The sequence below is a fragment of the Lycium ferocissimum genome, chromosome 5 (genome assembly GCF_029784015.1).
Source record: "Lycium ferocissimum isolate CSIRO_LF1 chromosome 5, AGI_CSIRO_Lferr_CH_V1, whole genome shotgun sequence".
In the NCBI taxonomy this organism is placed as follows: Eukaryota; Viridiplantae; Streptophyta; class Magnoliopsida; order Solanales; family Solanaceae; genus Lycium; species Lycium ferocissimum.
Window position 1 is genome coordinate 72,588,631 of NC_081346.1, and position 17,824 is coordinate 72,606,454.

The 17,824-nt window shown below is 34.0% G+C and overlaps 2 protein-coding genes across 2 annotated transcripts; both read right to left on the reverse strand.

The window, feature by feature from the left end:
• Positions 1–411: 411 nt before the first annotated feature.
• Positions 412–1,840, reverse strand: LOC132058010 (transcription factor MYB59-like). Its single transcript, XM_059450579.1, has 4 exons — positions 1,726–1,840; positions 1,183–1,312; positions 959–1,059; positions 412–725 (listed from the first exon to the last, which is right to left on the reverse strand). Exons 1-4 carry the CDS (start codon positions 1,838–1,840, stop codon positions 412–414), a joined length of 660 nt encoding a protein of 219 aa, XP_059306562.1.
• A 2,036-nt stretch (positions 1,841–3,876) lies between these two features.
• LOC132057357 (serine/threonine protein phosphatase 2A 57 kDa regulatory subunit B' beta isoform-like) lies at positions 3,877–13,008 on the reverse strand. Its single transcript, XM_059449925.1, is given in 3 exon segments — positions 3,877–4,762; positions 11,514–12,338; positions 12,340–13,008. Coding segments are annotated over 3 exon segments (1,467 nt in total). The 5' UTR covers positions 12,679–13,008; the 3' UTR covers positions 3,877–4,459.
• Positions 13,009–17,824: the final 4,816 nt, after the last annotated feature.

Consider the following 17,824-nt stretch of genomic DNA (forward strand, 5'->3'; position numbering starts at 1 on the left):
CAAATCTGGAAAAACAAAGTTAATTCTTTCTTGATTTGATAAGTTAACACTTTTTTTGACCCAAGGAAAAAAGGCTAAGTGGATACCATTTTTTTAATCTGAAGCAAGTTGTCAGCTTTATTTTTCAGGTAACTAGTTCCACTTATTATGATAGCTACCCATAGTTATAATTTACTAATTGATACGGTAAAAATTCATGCATTTATACTATTAAAATGTGTAGAAATCATTCTCAATGGATAATTAGATTGGAAAAAAAAAGGCACATGCTTCTTTTGTCCCTTAAGTTTTTTCCCTTCAAAATGAAGAATGTACATTCACACTTTTTTCTCACACCCAACGGTCTGCACAATTCACACTCTTTTTTTCCTCTCGAAAACTAAAAAGTTTTTTTTTCTTTTTTCTTTACTACTATTCCCAGATAGAACATGAACTACCGTCCCATGTACTACTAATATTACTATTATCTTCATGAGAAGTAGACTGAGGATAATTACATGAACATAGGTTTAATCTACAAAAGTACATGTGATGTTCCATTTGACTTTGTTCATATGACCAACTTGGTATCTTTCTATCCAACAATCTCGAGGAGTCATCATCATCAAAGCTATAATTAAAATCCTCTGTTGCAGCTAAAGAATCAGCACAAGAATAATGATCATCTTTTCCAATTGATGATTTTGGTTCTGAATTATTACTTGTAGTATTGCTTCCAGAACATTCTGTTACACGAAACAAAATATTTACACAATTAGATCACTAAAAAAAATAATAAGTATTGATTGATAACATATAACAAATGGTAAGTAATCTGTCATAACACGGGTTAAATTACACCGATAATATAAAGATTCTTGATATTGTCAATGAATGTACTTAAATTCTTTATAAATTAAGAGATGATGAATAGGGAAGAGAACAATGTGAGAAATTAAGGATAAATTTTGACTTAGACCTTGTTCATAAATTAGTGCTTTCTTTCTCAAATGACTTCTCCAATAGTTCTTTATTTCATTATCAGTTCTTCCAGACAATTGTTTAGCAATCTTTGACCACCTGTAAATTAAGTCATAAACACTAAACTTAATAAGCAAAATGAAATAGAGCAACATTATATTGCTAGTGTAAAGCATTTGCCCAGCATTTTTTTAAACATAAAAAAGAAGGAAGACCAATCACTTGTTCCCCATTTGTTTCTGAAGTTTAATAATTTGACGTTCTTCATCTTCAGTGATATCGCCATGTTTAATGTTGGGTCTAAGGTAGTTCATCCATCTCAATCTGCAACTTTTCCCACTCCTCCTTAACCCTGCATGGAACCAAAATTACAACACTGTTAAAAAATAGTTAATCTAAATAGTCGTTCACCCAACATGCAACAATTTAAATTAAAAATAGTCAGCGGATGTGTAGCATATGTATAATGTGTATAATAGTTATAATCAATGTATAATTTATGTGTACCGGATAGAAAAAGTAAAGTGTGAATTTGACCAGCTATTTGTGTAGAGACTCCGCATAAAAGGATTTGATGCTATGCAACAAACTGACCTATAATTGATTTGTCCCTTTGGGCCTAGGCTCGCATGGTGGCTTTAATTAAAGTGTATCACTAAGGTCTAAGGGGCTTACTTCTTCATACACCTAATATATATCCAGCGTGTTTTGTTGATATGAGATTGGCCTAGACTATTACATTCTATCAGTTTGAAATATTATTACCTGAAGCTTTTGCTAAGGCATCCCAACGACGTTCGCCTAAAATGGTGACAACATATGCCAATCTCTCGTCTTCCTCGTCGAGCCAAGGCCCTTTTCGTAAATTCTCATCTTGCATGGTTATAAGTTGCAATTGGAAAGCCATATTGTATATATGATGTATGCTATGGTTGCAGCAACTTGAGAAAATGACACTCCTTATATAGTAGTAGTAGTAGTAGTAGTACACGAGATGGAAAATTGCATGGAGAAATTAATTACCTGGCAAAAGTTGGTGGATATTGTAAACTAGCTAGTTTGTGGCAACACCACTATTGGCTTTAGGTGGATATATTCATCCTCTTGAGGCTTCTATATTAGGTCATCAAAATGGAATTTTCAGTTTTCATTTAATTTTATACCAGCTGATGATTAGGGGCTGATCTAGAAGGTTGGTAATAAGTTCACGTGAAATCAGTAGCTTTTACCAGACCTGATAAATACATATTAAGAAAATCATCAAATATCTATAAATATTTAATTGTAAACTCAATTATTATTTTAATATTAACTTTAGACTGTTGCAGGAACCCATAAACTTCAAATCTCGGATCTATCAATCTATGATCTATATCCCTTTTTTGCATCACTAGTTTTGGTATAGTACCCAAAGGTTGCCTTGTCTGCTATATAACTGCTTAATACCATACAGATTGCATAAAGAATTTGTCTTATTTTCATTATAATAATGTCAAACTTGAACTTTGAATATGCATGAGGTCACACAGAAAAAAAAAAAAAAAAAACAAACAAAGGATAAGCATACATAATGCTTTGTGGTGCATAGAAGAAATCCAAAAGATGTATCTGCCCAAATCTTTCCTCAATTAAAGATTTATTTTGTGGGGGCATGCATCTCAAATTCTTAAATTTCGCAGCTTTGTTTTGAGTTGAGACACATGGACATATTGAAACTTAATACCGTTGTGAAAGACTAAATCATCACATGAGTATGCTATATCAATTATTCCCTTCGTCCCAATTTATACGAGAGTTTGACTAGGCGCGAAGTTTAAGAAAGAAAAAAAAAAACTTTTAAATTTTGTGGTCTAAAACAAGCCAAAGAAACTTGTGGCTAGAAATCTTTCATTAAGGGTAAATTGAGAATTTTAGAGCCAAATTGTTGCTAAACATATATATAATAGTGTCATTCTTTTTTTAACTGGCTAAAATGAAAAACGTGTCATATAAATTGGCCTGGGGGAGGGGAGTATCATCTTGTTTCCTCCCCTTGCCCCACCCCCACATTATGCATTATGCCAGTTTGTGTTGCTTGAATCTTGTTATTCTAAGTAAAGACATGTTCATATTTACGCACTTTCAGCCGATCTAATATAGTAGTTTCAAAATTGGACGTGAAAGTTTCTTTTCATCCAGCTCAATAGGTACACCAAATAACGTTGAGCACAAGAAAATTTATCATCAACATGATGATTGGAATGAAAACTAGAAGCACGACTTGACTGTACTTGATTCAAGATAACTAGATTCAAGATAACTAAACCATCGATAACAGTATCATAATCATGAGAATTTTTAATACGTTTATATAGCGACAACTGAAATTTCAATAGTTCCTAATTTGCTTTAAGAGAAATTATTTAATATTTAGAACAAAATGAATCAAAGTAATCGACATGCATCAAAGAATTCATATAATCAATGTGATTAGAGTTGAAACTCTAATCAAAGAACAGACCATTAACGGGTTCCTAATTAACAGCATTTGGTGACATAAGATCACATACAGAGGATCATCAATTCATGCAAGTTGTCCGCAACTATTGATGCACATATTAACCATTAGATTATGATCAATAATCAACTGTGGTGGATTAGCAAGTAAATCATTCATCCTTAATCAGGATCTTGAGTTCAAACCCTAGGTATGAAAATCGCATTATCTAGAGAGTACTTTACCCCCAATGTGAGACTTCTTGGTGCAAAAAACTTGACGATGGCTAGACTGACAAAGGGGTCGCAGCGACCAGGCCTAGAGGATTGTTTACCAAAAACACAAGCTTCTGCAAACTTGTACCCATGTAGTACTTCATTCTACGATAAACATATAAAACATTCATATGTATAGATATCATCATCTACATCTTCTGAAGATCACCTTAAAACAAATATTGCGATTAATAAAGGAGTTTCTCTATTTATAACACTTCCCACCTATCAAATTCAAGTTTACGATACTAGCTATACAGCAAAAAAAGAATGAAACAAAAAAATACTTCTTTCAAGAGAAGGAAAAAGAAATGCTCAGAATAAAAATCCTGGAGAAGTCCTCTTTTCTTTGGCTTTTGCCCTCCCCTGTCCTGATTACTGTAAATTAAAACTGTATAATATCGTAATTTCGTGCTCCAGAGAGTTCATTGCAAGAATAAAAATTTCTCCTGACGAAAATTACAGAACAAATTACAACAAGATACTTCCACAAACCATTCTTGAGCTGCAGCACACGACTAGTGATAATCAAAATACATACTTGAATTATACCCTGCTGCAATGCCTGTCATCATCTTCAATGATCCGGCACATTGAAAACAAAAAAGAACCAAAAAAAGAAAACAGGAGTAAAATGAATACCACTATAACAGAAGAGCATGGTTGATGCAAGTATCCAGCTCTGAGTAGGCGTGTTTAATCCTGCACTTGAAGGATCAGGAATAACGATCAACGTGTTTTTATGGTTTTACCCTCCTTGTCCGGCAGCAGCTTCTAATCTCTGCCATCTTAACTCTCGTTGTTTTTCCATCTCAGTGGCTCGAGCTGCTTTCTCGGCATACTGTTTCTGGCAATCCTCAAACAAATCGGCGTCCATTTCAAGGAACATTTTGCGGACATTTATAGTCAGCCCATGGACAGCCTGATTCCAATGACTCCTTATATTCTTTTCCAGAGCCTCAAAAATTATTGGTAAAATGACATTCCGATTCTGGGCAATCAGACCCACAATGTGCTCGTTATTCCATAAAAATAAAGCTCGTTCTGCAACCTGAAAAATATAAATTTACTTCAAAGACACCCCAATGATATTCAAACTGGCTTTTTATAGACCTGAGGATCCACCTCAGACAAGAATAAAAATTACTGAAATAACCGGGGGACATTTAAAACTTCTTTCTAATGTTCTTCAAATAGAAAATAACATCAGATATTTTTGTTATTCTACAATGATTTACTCCCCTCCATTCCAGATTATACGAGGTTTGTTTGGCTGGGCATGGAGTTTAAACATGCCATAAGATTTCTGTCTCTATAAAAGCATGTCATTAAGGATAAATTGGAATGTCTAAAGTTTAAATTGTTTCCAAATATAGAAATGTGTCATTCTGTTATGGCACGGACTTATTAAAAAAAATAGTGTTGCATAAAATGGAACAACGGAGTACCATAAACAAGTAACATGTCCAATGAATAACACTAAACCAAAAATGACACCCAAAAAGTCTATCCTCGAAAGGAAACAAGGAGGAATAGGAGCTGAGATAGCAGAGACAGAGTCTGTTTGCACTAGTTTTGAGTGCGAACTTACCCAGCTTTTCATCTATTTATCATGTGTGGCCTCAGCCACTGCGGGCTACGAATGCAAATTTTCAGGTACTCGAAGTCTAGAAGGTGTACTAAACAAGGAGAAAAGACAGCTGATTCCCGAAGCTTAAATGAAGAAAGGAAAAGTCAAACCTGTTATTAGCAGTTCCAACTTCCACGGAAAAGAAGAAATCTAAATAACATTCCAAGATGTGATTGGGCTATACCAGCTTGTCCACAGAGGTTTTACACCTTGTTCTCTTCCCCAGTGGCATTTAGAATAAAGAAAATTCAGCAAATTGGTATTCAGGTTCACACTCAAAAAACCAAAAAATAAAAGAGAGGAAAAAAAAAAAAGGGAGGGGGGGAAGGTCTGAGAGGCATTACCATTAACCTCTGCACTGATAATAAGGCCTTAATACTCTAGTTTAGCTAAATTTGCATCTCCTTGAGGCTTAAATAACAGTTGTCCCCATGTTCCAAACACTAACTTTAATAATCCTATGGCTATTATCTCTCTCTCTCTTCTGAACTTCATAATGCCAAACTTTCCAGTACGAGAGAGTTTATTGAATAATATAACCAGCGAAGATGGTGGTACGCCATTTTCCAGAATCTGGTCTTCAATTCAGAAACTCTTTTTTTTTTTTTTTTTTTTTTTTGAAACTGTAATCCAAATACAGTTCTTAATTAGAAACAAATTACTCCCTAAGTTTCATTTATGTGACCAAGTCTTAATGTGCATGGAGTTTAAGGACAAAAAGAAAGATTTTTGAAACTTATGGTTTTAGACATGCCATAACATTTGTATAGATATAAGATTTTTATGAGTAGTGGTCTTAAATATGCCATAACATTAGTGTGGCTATAAAAGCTTATCATTAAGGCTAAAATGGGAAGTTAAAATAACATCTTTTCCAAATTTAGAAAGGGATCATCTCTTCTTAACAGACTAAAAAGAAAATAGGGTCAAATAAACTAGAACTGGGCTAGTAATCTACTTAAAGAGAATAGAATCCATAGGACAGATTCACAGAACAAGAAGCCCTCATTTCCTCAAGGCCAGAAATAAACAAAGGGAGGTCTAAGAGAATAATGTGTTTCGCCAATTTTTTTCTTTCATAGTGGCAACAAGTGTATCAAGATATGCAGACAGCTTGAGATCATGAGTAGAATCTAAAGGATAAGAAGATCATTTGGCTTTGCATAATTGAGATTACATTGAAATTTTTATATAGTATCACCTATTTGGGCAAATACCACCTTACTGAAACTATAAAATGGAAAAGTAGAAGTTGTTGGATCGATGGGTAGCTAAACTCCCAACACTGGCCAAAACTAGCTTAACCCAAACTCAAATTGCATTAACCCATTATGACACAGTCTCCCCTTCTTTTGCCAAGCCAACAGTCATCCCCAAACTGACGACATTAATTTCTCTCTCCTCTCTTACTAAGTTCAAAGAATTCAATAAATAGAAAGAAGATAGACTAATTGGTTTCAACTAGACTATTCCTTTCTACTTTCTGCGTCAAAGCAGCAACAAATTAGCAGAGATCTATTATCTCATTTACCAACAATCTCTTTTCAACAAATACTCCAGTATAGTTCATTTTCCTCAACCTCTTTCCTCGCCAAACTTTTATGTTTGTCATTTTAAACTAAGTAGCCAAAAATATTGCGGGTTTAACATATCTCAGACACATATCTGATAAAATCAAGCAACATAATGGCCTGCAACAAAAAGAATCAAACTTTCACATACATCGAGTAGATGAAAAATTTGCACCGACCAAAAAGTGGTGAAAGCAGGGGCGGATCTAGGGGAGTGTGATTTTCTGTGTTTGTGTACATATATAAATTTTGAATACCCTAAACAAATCCAAAAGGTTGCTCAAGTGGTTCGGGGTGTTCAAAATTCTTTCCAACGTCCAAGGTTCGATACCCAAGGGCAACTTCTTTTTTTTTTGTTTAGCTTTTGTTGTTTTTCCGAACCCCCTGAGTGAAAATATTGAATCCGCCACTGGTTGAAAGAGCAACAACTCCATGGACTTCTTGTTTTGCTGGTAACCAAGATCTTATTATGCAAAGAAGCAATTTCAGGGCTTTGACTGCAACAGTTAAGGAAATAAGTAGTTCAACCTATTACTGTCTTCAGTTATCAGTTGGGCATTATTTTAATCAAAAAAGGAGTTTACTTATGACTGAATTAAGCTAAGAAAACTGTTATGCTCACATTTAAAAAACAACATAAGTAATATTTTTTATATTGGAATTCATTGGCATTAAGGTGGTTCACATTTCCTTTATGAAATAACTACCAAAAGAGTATTACTACTGTGGTTACAAATTCCTATTTATGGGAGTAAGATAACTTATCTGGACAACCCAAATGCACACCAAGATAGTTAATTTGAGATAGGCACAGGAATTATATACGTCAAATTATAAGGCTATGATAATCTACTAGGTGATGGGACCTTTCAATAGGAGATCTAACTTGGTTTTGATGAATAAATCGCGAAGCAACAAAATACAGAAGCGAAAGTAGAACTGAGTATTCTAAATCAAGTATAGAAGGTGATTCTCAGCAGAAACTGTAATGACTAAGGAATTGCACAGGAAGACTTAATTGCTTCAGAATTTGAGAGGCTTTAAGGCCTGTCTATGGAACCTGATTCAGTGAGATGGTCCTTTACGCATAGTGGACACAAGTTCCTGACTTCCTGGGTACATCATTAACTTCTTGCTATTTCTGGCCATGATACCTGATATGGAGTTCTGCACCCCTGCTCCATAAAAAGGTTAAAGTAGCAAATTTTCGTTGGTTAGTCACTTGTGAAGCTGTTTCGAGTTTCGACCCAGCATAATTTGTAGTGAAGGGGGATGGACATGTGCAATAGATGCTTCATGTGAGAAAAGAGATGCAGAAGACACCAATGATATCTACTGCCCCTAATGTTTCCCAGATATGGAATCTATTCTTTTGCATCCTTGGTATTAAACAGGTCATCCAAAAAACTGTCGAGGAGTTGCTGTTACGTTGGAGAACAGGCCTAAAAAAGGTACAAGAAGGACTAGAGCACCATCCCTAACTGCGTTACGTGGTTTCTGAAGGATATAACTGAAAGATGCTTTGAAAGGAAAAGGGAAAAAAAAGATGCTTTGAAAGCATATTAGATTCTAAATCGGGGCTCAATTCAAATGTATTTTCTCTAGCTTTTTGGTGAGGATGAAAAATGTTTACAATGTAAACATTCTGATCAAATTCCTCAGTTCCTTCCAGGATTAGACAGATTCATCAAGCATTTCAATTTTGTAATCTTATAGTGTGCATAGGTAGTGCTGCTTTGACGCAATAAAATCTTACTTATCCATCAACAAAATGGCAAGGCAGAATATAACTTTTGGACCACTAATCACATCCAAGTGTGTGACTTTGATATTCTGTTATGAGTGTATAAAACAATGTAAAAGAAACAACTCGAGGAAAATTGCTAATGTGAAGTCTTAACCATTTTAAAACGAGTTGAATTTGCTTCTACTAAATTATTAGTACTTCTTCCATCTCTTCTGCACAAGGTTTTTTTATGCCAAGTGATTGAAGCGATAATCATTACATATCAAAGTATTCATAAGGGTTGATGAGACTAAAGCATCTTTCAAACTTAGGAGCTTCACTAAATTCTAATGGGAAGTCCTCTATACATAACTAAGGTAAATTTTGAAGGATAATCTTTCTGAAGAAAATCTGAAGGATAAAAGGATAAATTTTGGTTGTGGGTTGTAGAGGAATATCATGAAGGGATGGGATCATTTCGTGGAAAATATCTCATTCAAGGTCGGAGATGGGAGGAGAATATACTTTTGGGGACATAACCGGTGCGGGAACATATTATTGAAAGATGATTTCCAGAGTTTGTATAGAATATCTTGCCAAAGAGACTTGACTATTCAACAAATTAGGGGGGCACAAGGTGGAGAGACTTTTTGGGATTTGAGATTTAAGAAGGGGTTTCCAAGATTGGGAAGGGAGTGAGTTTCAAATGTTGATAGACTTACCTCATAGGCAAGTCAATCCAGTGGATGATCCCGATGTTTGGTGGTGGGGCTTGGGAAACAATGAAGTGTTCTCTGTGAAGTCTTTTTATGAGAAATTTTTGGTTAGGGAGGAGATTGATTTCCCTTGTAATGCAATAAGGGTTCCAAGCGTGCCAAGGAAGGTGTGTTTTCTCACTTGGCTAGCCACTAGAGAGGTGATCCTGACAACGGAAAATCTTAGAAAGCGGAAGGTTGTTTGCGTCAGTTGGTGTTACATGTGCAAGGAGACGGGCGAGGACGTGGACCAACTTCTCCTACATTGCGGGATTACCATGAGATTATGGTCGGATATGTTTAAGTGGTTTCACATTCCTTGGACAATGGCAAGAACTGTGAAAGATTTGATGATTGGTTGGAAGAGTGGGAGGAGGAGGAGAAGACGAAGGGCTTGGAACATGGTTCCACTTGCTCTAACGTGGGTAGTCTGGAGAGAGAGGAATAGGAGAGCTTTTGAAGGAGTAGAATCAAGTTTCTCTTAGTTGAGTAGCCTCCGCTCCCTTATTTTCTTTTGGTACAAACAGAAAGTTCTTTGTTGTATAGATGATTGGATGGAGTTTGTAGAGAATCATATTTTGTAGATTCTTTATCTTTTGGTATACCACATGTATACAGCCAGTTTGGCCATGTTTATGAATGAAAATACCTTTCCTTGATCAAAAAAAAAAAAATGGAGCAAAAAAGTCAATTAATGCAAATCGGCCACAAAAAGCCCGATACACTCATCCCGCTCGTACACTTGCCGTGGACAATGATGGTTAAGTGAGAACTCTAATCTTAGCTATGATAACTATAAAATAGACAAAGAAAGACATTGAACTGAAAGTGGTAATGAAGTATTTCAAAAGAACTCCATCCCCTTCCACAGTCAGTTCCACAGTCAGTTGTATGACCCCCTTCCTCTCCCCTTTATCTAGCACGCATTGCCAATTACATGCACCATAGTGGATAACTAAGAGGATCAGGCTAGATGTAACAAGGAATATAGTTACTTGGAGCTAGAAAAGGTAATGGAAGAAGTTCCATCTACCTCATTTGGAGAATAATGAGAAAAAAATATTACAAGAAGTGAGAGATACTCCCTACCAACAAAAATTGCAATAAGCTCCACATATAATAGCAGAAAGTAACTTGAAAAAAGACTCATAATAGAGAAATTGTCTACAAATACATAATTGAAGTAACTTATACTATAGTTACGGGTGAGATAGCAACTAATTTGAAAAGTTAATAACTTTGGCAGGTAAAGGTTTTCATCTAAGAACCCATCTTATTCATTTTCTTTCACCAAGATACTTACACATAGGCAGATGATCTTTTGAAAATGACACCTAAACAGTGTTTCAAAGGCTCACCTAGGAGCACCTGAGCCCTAAATCTAGGTGCAAAACACACTGAGCGCTTCGCCTCGCTGAGTCGGCACTTTAGTGTAGTCACTAAGGTGCTAAGGCATACACTTCATTGCAAAAAGACGTTGTTCAAAAGAGGTGACACTAAACAACAAAAATTTCACTTAATTGTACTTTTAAAATTTGTTTATCCACTTAAATTTTTTTCCCACTTAATTGTACTTTTTAAATTCATTTGTCCATATATTTGTTATTTATGGTCATAATTATTGTTCTTGAGTTTCATTTTTATCTTCTTAATATTTCCTTCATTTGTGCCTTTCTTTATTCAAGCCAGCGCTTTGCGCTTAACCCTGCAACAAACCTCATTGCTTTTTGCACCTTTCGCCTCTGATAACAATAATAACATTGCACCTAAAAGACAAAATGAGAAAGAAAGGGAAAGGAAACACCTTCTGGTATCTTACCAACCAATGACAGAAAATACAATCAAGGCATTTTCTGTTTTTCCAAACTTTACAATCTAAAATATGTACTCAGCAATCCTTTTTTTATATCCGTACACAAGTGGTATATAAAAGTAGAGAATCCAGACAAAAGTATGATTCAACAAATAGTTCCAATCCTCTGCACATGAGCACATCCACCAAGCAATAAGAAAATAAAAAAAAAAAGTGCCATAAAGAAGTTACTAGATGCATTCACTAAATTAACAACCAAGGAATCAGGTAAATGGCGGCAATTAATGGCTTTGAAGTTTCTCCTAACCTGGAAATGCGGGCTGTTAAGGCAACGAGCAATCTGTCGAAAAAGAGGAACCATACAACGCTGAAATTCAGCAGCTTGCGCGGCTTCCAGCACTTCTTCAACTTCCCCAATAAATAAAACTTCCTTTTGGCAATTAGTAACAGGCCAGTACTTCAACAAACCCCTTATAACCGTATCAGCCAACTTATAATCCTTCTCGACAAACTGAACAACACAATACGACAACTGTTGATGATACATTACGATTGGTTTCGGCTTATGCAATGGTATAAGAGCTCGTACAAGAAAAAGCTTATGTTCCTCTTTCATAGGCAACGCGAAACCATTTATAATACTCCCTAAAATCTCCAACAACTCACCAATCCCACAATGTCTCTCCGTCTCATAAACAAACCTATAAAAGATATTATTAATCGCCTTCCTTATAAACGGTCTATGCACCATAAACTTCCCATATATCCGATGAAGTATCATTTTCAAATATTCCCTCTCCCTCTGATCCTCACTCTCAAACATATCCAATAACTTCAACACAAACGAATGATCGATAAACCTCTTAGCAACCTTAGTATCAGTATCCGTACTCACAATATACCGCATTAACAACTCGTAAACTAATTGTAAATGTGGCCATGATGGCTCGAGATATGATTCTTCTTCATCAGGTTCTACATTTTCCGACCCTGTATTCTCATAACACGTCGGGCCCAAACATCGAAATATATTAATCGATATCATCTTTAACATCTCTCCTTGGTTAACTTCACTTATTTTCATAGCATTACATTGTATACAATCAATAAGTTCAACTAATGTTTGTCTTTTTTATCTCTTTTTCCCTAACAAATGAATTCATTGTATTATTATTATTATTATTAAATTCAAATTGATAACAACAAACCTGAATTTTCCTTAAGAATAAACTCTGCCTATCAGACATTGACACGTCCTTCAACATCGGAAGGTTCTCGATTTTTTGTAATGACGTCACCGCTGGTGTCACTGATGACGTCACGTTCGTCGTCATTATTCCGGCGGTGCTTCTAGAAGAGTGGTTAACGAAAACTACATTTGTACCGGAGCTCCGGTGACCCGACCCGAAATCCGATGATGGATCCGATTTCGGTACCTTTTTCTGCCCTCGCTTAATGATTTTATTCAACATTTTATTCAAAAAAAAAAAAAAAAAAAAAACCTAAGTTATTAGCATATCAAACATTAAAAACAATAACATAATCTCCTCCTTCGGTTGAGATTAGCAATAATTACGATTTACGAGCACTTGATTTTTTTTCAAAATGTGCTAATTTTTGTAATTTTTTTGGAAATGTGGATCTAGTGAGAGAATTGTAGAGAGAGGAGAAAATGAACGGTGATCGGACGGAAAAGTATTTTCCGGCGATCATACGGAGAAAATAGAGGGAGAGAAATGTAAATAAGAGATAATATAAGAGAGATATTGGAAAAATGGAAAAGTAGCAGTAAGAGAAAGTGGTGAAAGTTGGGATAATTTAAAATGGAGGGGCTAATTTGGAAAATAATTTTTCTTCTTTCTTTTTCTTATTTATTTTATTTAATTAATAAAAATATCATCAAAAGTTTGCTATTAATTACTTTCCGTCCCACTTTAAGTGTTTTAGTTTGATTAGATACGGAGTTTAAAAAATAAAGAGAGACTTTTGAATTTTAGTACTAAATTAAATACGTGTATAATGTACTAAAATGTTTTTTAGATATGTAGTTATAAGCTTGTCATGTAGGATGTTGGAATTGTCAACTTACTAAATATGAAAAGAGACACTCTTTTTGAGACAGATCAAAAAGGAAAGTAAGACTCTAAAAATGAGACAGAGTAATTAGAACATATTGTGACCATGATGTTATAATTTTTTTTATTTTTTTATTTTTGGAATGTTTCTATAGTTCATCACGAGTTCAAGTTGCCCAAGGAGATGGATTGGGAGACGTTTTTCTCAGGTTGGGTAATACTTGATGCTAAGGGTACATTTGAACTATGTAGTCCGTTGATGCAGTAATTCAACATGTGTTGTTTTGATGGAAAAAAAAGTCATGAGTTCAAAATTCAAGATCAGTTGGACGTTACTTTTTTTTAAAAAAAAAAAAAATTAATGTAAAAAAGATTACTTTGTATTTTGATACATTAGTTAACATAAAACTTGAAGCTAAAACAAATTAAATTATAGTTAGGTGACAAGAATTAGACACACATACATTACAATGTTATATGGGTTTTCCACTTACACAATACGGCGATACTCTAAGCTCTTAAGGAATGTGCTTAACCAAAATTGCATACCATGAAGTTACCTATACGAAAATAGAGTAACATCAAGTCAATGAGTGTGATGTTTGGTGCATATTTGTGTTTCTTCATTTCTTTCTATCACAAGAATAAATTAGCATTAATTGTAATAACTATAAAAGTCACTGAGAGATGTGATGGGATGAATGAAATTCCTCCACCCTTTATCAGAGAGCTCTGATTCGTACTCCTAAAATGAAACATATCATGATAGGAAGTGCTTCCTCTTTTAAGGCGTCTTATGCGGCGCCAAAACGAACTGGTTGGGCATCCAAAGAAGGTAATGGAAAAAGAAAAAAAGAAAAAAATTATATAACCACCAAGACGTTTGGTGAGATGAATGACATTCCTTATCTCATAACTAGAGGTCTCATGTTCGAGTCTGGAGAGTTGAGAAATCCCTAGTAAAAATCGCTTCCCTTTTAATAGACTTTACATGATATGATGTGAATCTTGATTAATCGAATCAATAACTTTGAATACCATATAGTTATACAGAAACCAATTGTATGGTGTAGTGACAAAAGCAACAAGAAGTAGATAGCAACCTACTTTGTGGTTTAGATGGAACTACGCCAAACCTGTCCCATGGAACTATACCAGCCCAACAAATCCACGACAAATATAAGTGATATGATGTCAAAGCGGACAAAAAAGGTCTATCTTGTAATCATATTTATCCTTTATCCTTTTAATATATGCAAACTTTTATGAGTTAGTTTTGATTTTTTTCTAGAATAAGTTTTCAAGATACTTTTTGGAGAGAATGGCAGATTTTAGAGTGCAAAAGTTGATGCATCTATTTTCTGAAGTGATTACGTATTCAGAAATCACATAAATCGTAGAAAACCATTTATCACAAACATTTACCACTAAATTTTTTTTGAACTTATTAAAAATATTATAGTGCAATTAAACTTATTTAACCCTCTAAAAAGTAATAATATTATGCTTTCTAGGATAGGTGGAGTATAAGAATAGGGAAGTAGTAAGTTGAGAAAAACTAAGTGTATCATGTTTTTGCATTTTTATTATTTAAATATGATTTTAATATGTATTTTTACCTAATTTGTTGCTTAACCATGAAAAATTCACATGATTTGATATGCATGTCTTGTTTTCTTCCTTTGTTTCTCCCAAAACTGGTCTCGTTTTCTCTTGTTTCCCTTTTTAGGACTCTAAGCTTGTAGGAAGTGTACCTGTATCAAAGACAGAGGGCTTTTTCTCCTTCCTTGTTTGTATGAATTTGACTAAACAAGTGTTAACATGTTAAATGAATCCACATTAGGACATGATCTAAAAATTGCATAAATTTAATCACAACTTCTTAACAATATTCTTCTTCTAGCAAAAGCAATTGGAATAACCTACTAGTCATTTGGAATTGGCATCATATGATTTAAGCATGAACGTCATGCCAATGTAAAAGAATCCCATAACTAGCTTTTGGTTTCATTTTTCTTTTTGATATTTGTTGTCCGCCTTAAATATTTTATTGGCATCGTGACTTGTTCACCATTATTAGGAGTCAAGTTTAGTCATTAAATTAACTTTGTTAATTAATTGGCGAAGTCGATTCAAATTTTCTATGATCTCATTTTGGGAAGTTTTCTTAATAAGAATTCTTATATAATGAGTATGTCGTATATGTATCTGTATATATCCTTTTACCAGTAATCGTGGAATTAGGACAATCTTTGGGTTTTTTTCTTCTAGCTAGTACATGTTCTTATCTCTTGAAGAGTATTTTTCTTGGCAGGACCAACTTTTTCAATTTATTAATATGATGTTGACATATTCTTTACTTTTGTAAATTATCGTTTTGGTGGCAGATTCATAATTTTAAGTTTATGAGTTCTGGATTATAAGATACGATAACGATTGGGTTTGAGATAAATTATTTATACAGATTACGTAAATTTTTTAATACAAATACGTAAATTTTTTAATACAAATATAGAATTTGAAAGCTATTGAACGTATAACTTACGGTGTAGATCCGCCCTGCTTGTTCTTCTTTTTACTGTTTTCTTTGTTAATTCTCATTTCCCTTTGGTCAAGTGGATTTGTCTAGTTTTTCATATGTGACGTAAAAGAAGAACTCCATCTTATAGGAGGACAACCAGGACGACGTAGTAGTTAAATAGGAAGCGCTTCCTCTTTTAAGGGGTCTTATGCGGCGCGAAAACCAACTGGTCGGGCATCCAAAGCAGGTATCAGACACTGAATGGAAAAAAAAAAAAAAAAAACTATATAACCACCAAGATGTAAAGTGAGATGAATGAGATTCCTCAACTCTTAACTAGAGGTCTCATTTTCGAGTCCGGAGAATCGAGAAATCCCTAGTAAAAAATGCTTCCCTTTTAGTAGACTTTACATGATATGATGTGAATCTTGATTAGTCGAATCAATAACTTTGAATACCATATGGTTATACAGAAACCACTTGTATAGTGTTGTGACAAAAGCAACAAGAAGTAGATAGTAACCTACTTTGTGGTTTAGATGAAACTACACCAAACCTGTCCCATGGAACTATACCAGCCCAACAAATCCACTTCAAATATAAGTGATATGATGTCAAAGTGGACAAAAAAGGTCTATCTTGTAATCATATTTATCCTTTATCCTTTTAATATATGCAAACTTTTATGAGTTAGTTTTGAATTTTTCTAGAATATGTTTTCAAGATACTTTTTGTTTTTTTGTTTAGAGAGAATGACAGATTTTAGAGTGCAAAAGTTGATGCATCTATTTTTTGAAGTGATTACGTATTCAGAAGTCACATTAATCGTAGAAATCCATTTATCACAAACATTTACAACTAAAAACAATTTGAACTCATTAAAAATATTATAGTGAAATAAAACTTATTTAACCCTCTAAAAAGTAATAATATTATGCTTTCTAGGATAGGTGGAGTATAAAAATAGGGAGGTAGTAAGTTGAGAAAAACTAAGTGTATTATGCTTTTGCATTTTTATTATTTAAATATGATTTTAATATGTATTTTTACCTAGTTTGTTAGTTAACCATGAAAAATTCACATGATTTGATATGCATGTCTTGTTTTCTTCCTTTTTTTCTCCTAAACTGGTCTCGTTTTCTCTTGTTTCCCTTTTTAGGACACATTTTTATTATTATTTAAACAAGTGTTGTACATGTTAAATGAATCCAATAACTAGAACATGGTCTAAAAATTGCATAAGTTTAATCACAACTTCTCAACGATATTCTTCTCCTAGGAAAAGCAATTGGAATAACCTACTTGTTATTCAATCAAAATTGTATGCAATTGCATAGAAGACGGAGTTAATGTTAAAGAATCCCATAGCTAGCTTTTGGTTTCATTTTTTTTTTTTGATATAGTTGTTGTCCGCCTTAAATATTTTATTAGCTATCTATTACTTTCAGCAGCACAGATCGTGATTTGTTCACCATTATTAGGAGTCAAGTTTAGTCATTAAACTTTGTTAATTAATTGGTGAAGTCGATTCAAATTTTCTATGATCTCATTTTGGGAAGATTTCTTATATAATGAGTATGTCGTATATATCCTTTACAAGTCATCGTGGAATTAGGACAATCTTTGTTTTTTTTTTTTTATTTCTAGCTAGTACATGTTCTTATCTCTTGACAAGTATTTTTCTTGGTAGGACCAACGTTTTCAATTTATTAATATGATGTTGACATATTCTTTACTTTTGTAAATTCTCGTTTTAGAGGCAGATTCATAATTTTAAGTTTATGAGATGACATTATAAGACACGATAACGATTGGGTTCGAGATAAACTATTTGTACATATTATGTAAAAAATTTAATACAAATATAGAGTTTGGATTAAAGCCACTGAACTCTGCTGAACATATAACTTACGGTGTAGATCCGCCCGGCTTGTTCTTCTTCTTACTATTTTCTTTGTTAATTCTCATTTCCCTTTGGTCAAGTGGAATTGTCTGGTTTTTCATATGTGACGTAAAAGAAGA